General features: G+C 33.9%; 1 protein-coding gene across 1 annotated transcript; it reads right to left on the minus strand.

Moving 5' to 3' along the window:
• Positions 1-5,318: 5,318 nt before the first annotated feature.
• LOC109858671 lies at positions 5,319-7,669 on the minus strand. Its single transcript, XM_020436165.1, has 8 exons — positions 7,526-7,669; positions 6,900-7,018; positions 6,396-6,659; positions 6,183-6,293; positions 5,962-6,031; positions 5,701-5,843; positions 5,461-5,593; positions 5,319-5,369 (listed from the first exon to the last, which is right to left on the minus strand). Exons 1-8 carry the CDS (start codon positions 7,667-7,669, stop codon positions 5,319-5,321), a joined length of 1,035 nt encoding a protein of 344 aa, XP_020291754.1.
• Between the last annotated feature and the right edge of the window lie 1,103 nt (positions 7,670-8,772).

Raw genomic sequence — 8,772 nt, forward strand, 5'->3', positions numbered from 1 at the left:
CAGTAACGTCCAGTCTTCCTGAATTTGGTTGTGCAGATTTAGCATCTGTCGTTGAAAAAAAAAAAAAAAACGTTTGTTTATACACAACTGTCACTCGCAACAATGCCGAAACAAAACTACTGTATAACTGTAAGTTGCTCAAGTATAATCTTAGAATTAACTCACAACTTTCGAGGTGCACGTAAAAGTGACATACATTATGGCGATCATCGTAGAGGGACAGGTAATTATCATGACTCTAACGAAGAGAGTCATAGTGTATTCCGTCGTAATAAAAACTGAGTACTGAAAGTGTGACGAAACCGAGAAAATCAACGATAAATCAGTTCGGAATGGTTTTGTTGTTTCATAAAATTTTCAAAGTCGATAAGCACAATAAATACAAGCTCGATATCGTAAAGTTCTAGCTCTAATTTATAGACGTTGTTTACCTGTAGACAAAGATACGGTAAAAGTACTAAAATAACCAGTAAATTTCGCAGTAGAACAAATTGCGATCTATCGTGAGGCCAAATGCCCAACGCTTTCGAAAAAGCTACATCGATTGTTGTGTTGTAATGTTCTTCGACCAAATGCATACTGCGCTACGGATAAAATGCAACTACAAAAACTCGAGAAACGCGTATTCTCATCACCCCCAGACTGGGTTCGTAATTTTGCAATTTAGGTTTAAATAATTTGCGAAGAAGTACGAGCGCTAGAAAATATTTTTTATTGAATTTTGCTGACACTTACCGTAATAGGTGTGCAATATACAGAGCGGACATAATCTAAATTACATAAATTACTTAAATTATCTAAAGTGCTCTTCGAAGTGTTATCATCTCCATTCCGTGATAATGTTACTCTATGTCTTCGCACATTTGTTATATTTTTCGCACCTGCGCGGTTGCCAACCACGTTCGGAAATGCGTCGAACGACCGAACAGTTCGTTCTGAACCATCGAACGCTATAGAGATAAAATGAAAATCGACGAATTTGCTGCGCACCAAGGTTTGACGACAAATTATAGTGACGTATCTTTTGTACACACGCGCACAAAATTATCTCAAACTCCAACACATTCCGACACAATTACTTAAATAATGTGTATATCATACATGTAATATGTTTTTTCTTATAAGTATGTAATTTCTGTTTCACGAATGGTGTTGTAAAAACTATAATATTTTTGTAATTTTTTTTTAAGTTTTAACTTTTAATTTTTTAGTTTAAACACAGACTCACAACTTACAATAGAAAATAATTGTTTACGTACTATTATACGTATAATTATTGTTATGCATATATAATTAGAATACACACAGGGTTTAAATATTTTTATATATTGTTCAAAAATATTGAGTGACGCGTGCAAAATTCAAGTCAAAAATGATTAGTGAGAGCAGCTGTATATCATGGTCATGTAGCTAAGCGAAGTGTTCAGAAGCTGAAAAGACTTCGAGGTTAGAAATACTTTTTAAAAAGCGACGGCTATGAATCAAATGTTTCATATATAGCATTTTCTTAATTACAATATTACTTATTTTTTATTAATTATTACTTCATATATAGCATCTCTTACCGTGGCGAGACTTTCCATTTTTGCCACAAATACACATCCAATTGTGATGCAACAATTCTTGCTTGTTTTTTGCATTAGAAACAAGAATAGTTTTTGCGACGATACCGGCATTAAATACCAAGAGGTATTGTATCTTAAAATAAAAACAAGAAAAAAAACACAGCTGTTGTACATTTTAAAAATCAAATTTTACTTACAATAATGTAAACATTTCATTATTGTAATCAGTGATCTTCTGTCCGATACACATTGTCACGAACATGTAAATTAGAATACCCATTATACCACGAACACACAGTAGTATGTTTGTCATGTTTTTTGACGTTGTAATAGCTTCAAGGATCTGCCATGTAGTAAGAAAATAATTATAAACATTTAATAATATATTGCTGAAGAAAATTTTATAACGACGGAAGTTTTCACGTTTTCTACTACATGTAATAATAAAAATAAAAAAAATCTTACACCATATACGTTGATGCTCAATGATATTACTCCGAGAATAAGTATGATGCAGAAGGGCAAGTTAAATAACGTTTCTATAATGCTGGAAAATCTTCAAAGATCACGAAAATATTATATTAAAAAAAAAAAACAAACAAACAAACAAACAAACAAAATATGCAAAACAAAATTAGAAAGTAATGCGATATACTAACTGCACAGCTCTTTTGTGCGCGATCGCAGCTTGTATTATCCCTCTACAAATCGCGCGTTCCTTCTCAGGATTCGGTACGTGCAACACGCAGTCCTCGATGCAGTACTGTATTCGATGTCTGAAAATGATATTCTCAACGTTAATTTGTGCTCGCGCGCGTTGTCGACGCGCGATTCGATTTCGTCACCTGACGATTTTGAACAAGCCGAACGAGTGAAATATTAATAATAACAATTGCGTCGACGTGGAGAATAGCATTGCGGCGCACGTCGCTAAGCATACGATTTCGTGCAGAACCATGGGATAAAAGTATTCGGTCTGAGAAACGAAGTATTCCACCGCAATAAGAAGGTGGCGTGGCCGAGGTTTGTCCAGCGGCGAGACAGCGTCAAGAATGATCGGAAGAAATTGCACAATGGTTAAAGCGATAATAACAAAAGTAATATACGCTACAAGAAGAACGATCCTCGTGAATTTGCGTGCAACAAAAATAATTGTAGTTATTATCAAAGAGCAAATAATTTCTCTTCCGCAGGAAGATTTAAAAATATTATGTAAAGAAGTGCTTCTTACAGAACAGAAGAATAATGTAATATTGGTTGTCGTGAGCGTTTTTTTCTAGTATATCGTTTTCTACCTTGTCGCGTGTCATCTTCCAGTCCTCTTGCATTTGGTTGTGCACATTCATTATCTGTCGTTGAAAATTAATTATTGACTTGATTAAAACCGATTTGCTTGAGTTTTGTGCGTGCAATCGCAGCTTTACGTGCGAGTAAAAAAACTTGGAAATAAAAAAAAACTCACTGCTTTTGATTTAAACGCAAAAACGACATACTTGATGATAATTATCGTGTAAAGACAAAAAATCGACATGACTCTAACAAAGACGGTCAAGTTGTATTCTGACGTAATAAAAACTGATAACTGAAAACACACAACGAACACGCGGATCGATCGTAAATTCGTGATTAGAACATTTTTGCTCTTACAAAATTATCGCAAACAAGAAATAAGCAAAGAGCAAACGAATTTTAAAAATAATATCGTTATAATATCATTATAGATAATTAAATATACATCGTTGAGAGTAAAACTATAGAGTTCTAGAATCTCATATCGTTATCGATATAAAAATAGATGCGCTACCTGTAAGCAAAGAAATGGCACGATTAGCATAATAATTAGCGCACGCCGCAGCAATACGAAGCGCGATTCATTGTGAGGCCAAATGCCCAATGCTCTTGAGATGTATTTATCGATCGTGCTATAATGTTCCTCGACCAGATGCATGTTGCGTTGCGGACAAACTTCGACTGAACAGCGAGAAAGTGTGTCTTCAACACAGATCCGCCGAAGTCCATCTGGTTTTTCCGAGGTATCAAAACACATTATGAGAAAAAAAAAACAAAGAGACACGTTACATAGCGAAATAAAACAAAATGACTTGTTGTAATATGCGTGCGTGGTATTAATGAAATTATCAGTATTATAAAAAAAGTCACGAGTCGATGCCTCGGTAAGTAAGAAAAAAGTTGAGAAAGAGCGAATTTTCCAAATTGCTACACGACGGGTTTACATCTTATTGCGTGGTATATATATTACTGAATTTATTTTTTCTATTTCTTGCTGTGCACATGCGCAATCGTGCGATGTATCGAGAGACGTGTCAGTCTGTTCTCAGCTGTCGGACGCTACGCATAAGTCGGATCTCGATGCCAACAAACAAGGAAACGAAGGGTTACGATAGCAAACACATTACTTTATGCAAGTATTTTCATGCAGTTGTTAATGTTGCGTTTTCGTTCGTGAAGAAATCGGATTAAGCTGGTTTTTTTCTCTTCGAAAAATAATTTGTTTATCATTGATGAAGCGTCAGTGAGAAGAAAACTCTGTAAGTTTATTTGATTAAACGTAACCGATTTTTAATGTTTAACATTAACTCTTCTGAGCTGATACTAAACTTTCATCAACTCACTCCAGAAAGATTGCGGAAATATGTAAACACGAAGATATAATGTCGAATATCAAAAACATATCGATATCTTCCAATTTAGACAGAAGAATATAATTTTGTTATCGGTTATTTGTTAAAAAAAAACCGCTAAACATTTTGAATTATAATTTGATGTGCAATCTATCATCTAAAAGATTTAGATTGACACTAAAAATGAATTTTAAATAAAACGAAGTACTTTACTACGAGAGTATTAAGGTTGTATTCAGGGTAAGATCTCAGTCAAAAGTTTAAGAAACATAGCGTAAACCAAACCTATTTTAATATTTAGATAATAATTGTTTGCTGGAATAGTATTATTTGTACTAAAATAAGTTACAAAAACTATTTATTNTACTTTTAATAACTACGGAAAAGTTTTTACGTATATTTTGTNCCCTTTTGATGTTCACTTTTGATATTTTTGAGTAGGATTATACCCTACGTGCAACGTAAGATAAATAAAAAACTGGAAATATATTAATCATAAAAGGTTATTAAAACGTAACAATTGATGTATAAAATTACAAATATAATTGTTTTATGTATATTAAATATATATTTTTATTACTTTTAACAAAATATAAATTTATATTTTATGTGATATTCTCGAAATGACTATTTTTTTCAAGTGGAATTTGTTTTTAAGATATTTATTAACAACTGCAAAAAGTTTCAAAATTATGGCATATCTACATCTACAGTTATTTTGTAATTTATATCAGAATATCGTGAAATCCCATAAGAACTCGTGTTAAATTAAAATCGTACTAACTTTTTAACAAGGCTCGCAAAGAAGCTGAAATTTTGCATAATTTCTTTTTTTTAATATTATCTACTGACTGACAAATTTCGAATAATCTGGCATATCTTTTATCTTACCCCGAATACAACCTTAAACTGCAGTCACTCTCGTGGTATAAATGTGGAAAAATAATTTAGCGTTTCATATTGTACTTATGTGCTGTATTTGTAACTAAATTACAAACCCGATATTACCGATGCGTTAATGTGCTAAGGTATCTTGCATGTACACAACTTTTTAATTACTCGTATACTTTAATTACTAGTACGTTTTTATTTATAAATCTCTTTGACTGCGCTATTGTGCAGCATAAATTACGGAGAAGTACGACATGGATGCGCTCACTAGCTGTAATGCGAAACAACATCATTTTGTGGTAAATGTCACTAAGAGGAAATTATTACACAATTGAGACCGACCGCAGTAACGCGTTTATTACCGTGGCAAATCCTTCTAGCGATAGAGTGAACGCACTGAAGATGTGCCGTGCGTAGGGCTGTGTGCCTCGTTGTAAAATAAATACTATCAACTTCTGTATCTGTACAGACGTCATGTACCAGGGACATCCGTATCTGTAAGAAAGCAAACGCGCAAGATTTTTCACACAAAACACGACAAATAAAATCTAAAGAACATCAGAAGAAACTAATAATCACGTTTCTGTAATAATTGTGCTTACGTTGCTGTAAAAATCTGATCGAAGTGATCCGTAATCAGCTGCGCCGCGTAGTTCGTCCAAAACATGTACATAAACAATGTACTGATATAGGAAACGGTGGTAAATATTTCCTCCAAAGAATGCGAGTATAACGCTTGCACAAGCTGCAACAACATGTGAACACATTTGTTTTCTAAGCGCAGACGCGATACATCGGAGAAAATCTATTGAACAAACTTGCGAAGTGTTTGATTTACTTACGCGTAATAAACTAAGACTCACAGACGCCACGCAAGCAACAATTATGAAGAAGTAGAATGTCATGAAGTTCGATTGTACGATGTCCGCGAATCTTCAATCAATATCAATTTAAATAATTTTTATATATCTCAGACCGGAAATATAATAAAAATTTAATTTTATAATTTTTTAGCCCCAGAGAGAGATCCTCATGTCGCGTAATAAAATTCATAAGAATGAATATTAGATATTGTGATACCAACTTTATAGCTTCTCGATGAATGTTCAGAGCGCTGATTATTCCATTTCGAATAGTATTTTGCGTTGTGATGTCGAAACCGTCGCAACCTTCCATCGCGCGTTCCATTCGGTAACTAAAAACAAGTCGACGATATTTCGATTTCCGAATTTCTTTACTTCGACATTGTTTTTTTTTTTTTGTTTTTTTTCAGAATCTGCACCGCGTGTATGTTTACCATGCGATCTTAAACATCGCGCATGTGTGATATCCGAATGTAAGTATCGAACATCCTATGCTCACTATCGCGACCGATCCAATAGTCCATCCCACGGCTCCGTAAAATAATATCGCGAAAAAATATTTTTCCTCGTCGATCAGAAATTCCATGCGAATGATAAGACGCCGTGAGAAAGGGCGGGGTGTTTGTGACGGAAAGATAACGTTCAAAATCACAGGTAAAAACTGTACAATCGGAATGCAACATCCGACCACCAGAATGCTGTTAGCGAAATAAACAAATTATACAATTAAAATAACACACATTGTTATTTTTAATAATATTGTGGAGAGATCGACACTTATACTCGTTTTCTAAAATTATCAAAAATATCAATTTTATATGATAAAAAAAAAAAAGTTACATACCACATTACAGTGTGCGATCGTGAATGTGTTGTGCAAAAAGTCAATTTTTTAAAATACCATTACAGCAAATCTCTATTCTCTTTTGTTTACTTACGTAAAGAGAAAAGCTAGCGTGAAAAATCTGGATATGTTAGCGTATTCTTTTACTATTTCGAATTCTTTACCATTCAGTGTGGCCCAGTCGTGTTCTATTCGTTCGAGACATTGTTTCACCTGTTGCATTTCAACCGCAAATATAACTCGAAAATCTTATTTACACACAATCGACGTCGAGTAACTTACTGTTTCGACATTACTGGAAAATGCCAAATAAGTTAGAACGTACATAAAGCTCGTAAAAAATAGCGAGAGAGCTTCGCAGATTACGTTTATACTGCAGTTCTCCGTCACAAGTCGTAACAACTAAACAGAAATAAATTATAATAGATAATAAGAGAGGTGATCTCGGATTCGTGTACGGTTAATCCAACAAGAAATAAATTATTTTATACAATGAGATCGTAGGTAGCAGAGAACAATCTTCGCGCATAAATCAATTATCAATATATATATGTGTATATATATATATATAATACACATATTGTTGAACAATTATATATATATATATATATGTATATATATATATATAATTGTTCAACAATATTCAAACTGCGTACAGAATTACGCACACACTTTACTCAGCGTTTCGCACGAGAATGTAGAGAGTATTATGAGAAGTACCTGTGACGCGAGAAAACATCCGAATATGCCGAAAAATAATACTTTTTGAATGTACACGAATTTGCCTTTTCGATACGGCCAGACGCCCACGAAGATCATACCTATTCGATTCAGATTGTAATACCGAGACTTGACGAACTTCATCGTTCCGCAAATGTCCAAATGTTTCTGAATTCGAAAACCGCAAGCATCTCTCGTCCATTTTTTCTCTTCTCCCGTTTACACGTTATAAATAATGTAAAGCCTTCCACTTTTGAAGAAACATTACCAGTCATTATATATAGAATCAAGTAATTCGGTCGAGCAACGAGTCAAATGACTAAATTGTCGAAATTGATCCACCACAGCGAGTGTAAAGACTTTTCCCACGGTGTGAATTCAATGGGGAAAAGTTTCGAAATATATTTACAAACAATGATTCAACGCAGGCGCAATACGAATACTTTACGGTCCGCCAAGTCAGTCTTACATTTACCGTTGAACGTACAATTGCAAAACGCTTTGTAACGACTACGTGCAAGTAAAACGTGCGCGTGTATTTTTTGACATATCGGTCGACTAACTCTGTGTGTAGCCGTCGAAGAATACAGATTCGAATTCTTTTGGCACAAAATATCGCGTCTACATTTCAAGGTTATCGAACCTTACATCTTATTATGCTCATGATTTTGCATTGTTTGTTGTATATTTATCTGTTTAGTTCAGATTATTGCGATGCGTGTGCGCACGCGAAAGAAGAATTCCATGCGAATGATAAGAATTCTTCGGAAACAGAAGAAAATATCACCAATACAAGACATTTTTCAGTTTATTTTTTTTTTTCTATCTCGTATTCGCTGGTACAGCGCCATGCACAATTCCCAAAGAAAGCCGAAGTAACATTTTTCATAAGAATTGAAAATAAAAAAAATTTATTCCTTTCCACTGTGACTATACAAAACAGTGACATAGGACATTGCAGCCTTTACGACCTGAAAGTAACACATTACTTGTGTTAAAAATAATTAGTGAGATTGAATTAATACTTTAATAATTTTCATATTTCTTACCACAGCAAAATTTTCCAGTTTACCCGCGAACATATTACCGATTGATAATGAAAACTCTTTGTTTGTTCGTAGTATTAGAAATAAGATAAGTTTTTGCGATGATACTGGCATTAAATACCACGACGTTCCATACCTAACAAATAAACCATCTTGCAATATTTTATTAAAACCTCAGACAAAACATTTAGTGAAAATAAA

Source organism: Pseudomyrmex gracilis, unplaced genomic scaffold (genome assembly GCF_002006095.1).
Source record: "Pseudomyrmex gracilis isolate BER0280 unplaced genomic scaffold, ASM200609v1 scaffold_218, whole genome shotgun sequence".
In the NCBI taxonomy this organism is placed as follows: domain Eukaryota; kingdom Metazoa; phylum Arthropoda; class Insecta; order Hymenoptera; family Formicidae; genus Pseudomyrmex; species Pseudomyrmex gracilis.

What these genes read in the sequence shown, in the direction of transcription:
- LOC109858671 (XM_020436165.1), bottom strand. Translation starts at nt 7,669, where the DNA reads ATGAAGTTCGTCAAGTCTCGGTATTACAATCTGAATCGAATAGGTATG. An exon ending in GATGTTTTCTCGCGTCACAG is followed by an intron (nt 7,019 to 7,525) that starts GTACTTCTCATA and finishes GAAATGCAACAG; the next exon opens with GTGAAACAATGTCTCGAACG. An exon ending in CGCTAGAAGGATTTGCCACG is followed by an intron (nt 5,370 to 5,460) that starts GTAATAAACGCG and finishes TTCGCATTACAG; the next exon opens with CTAGTGAGCGCATCCATGTC.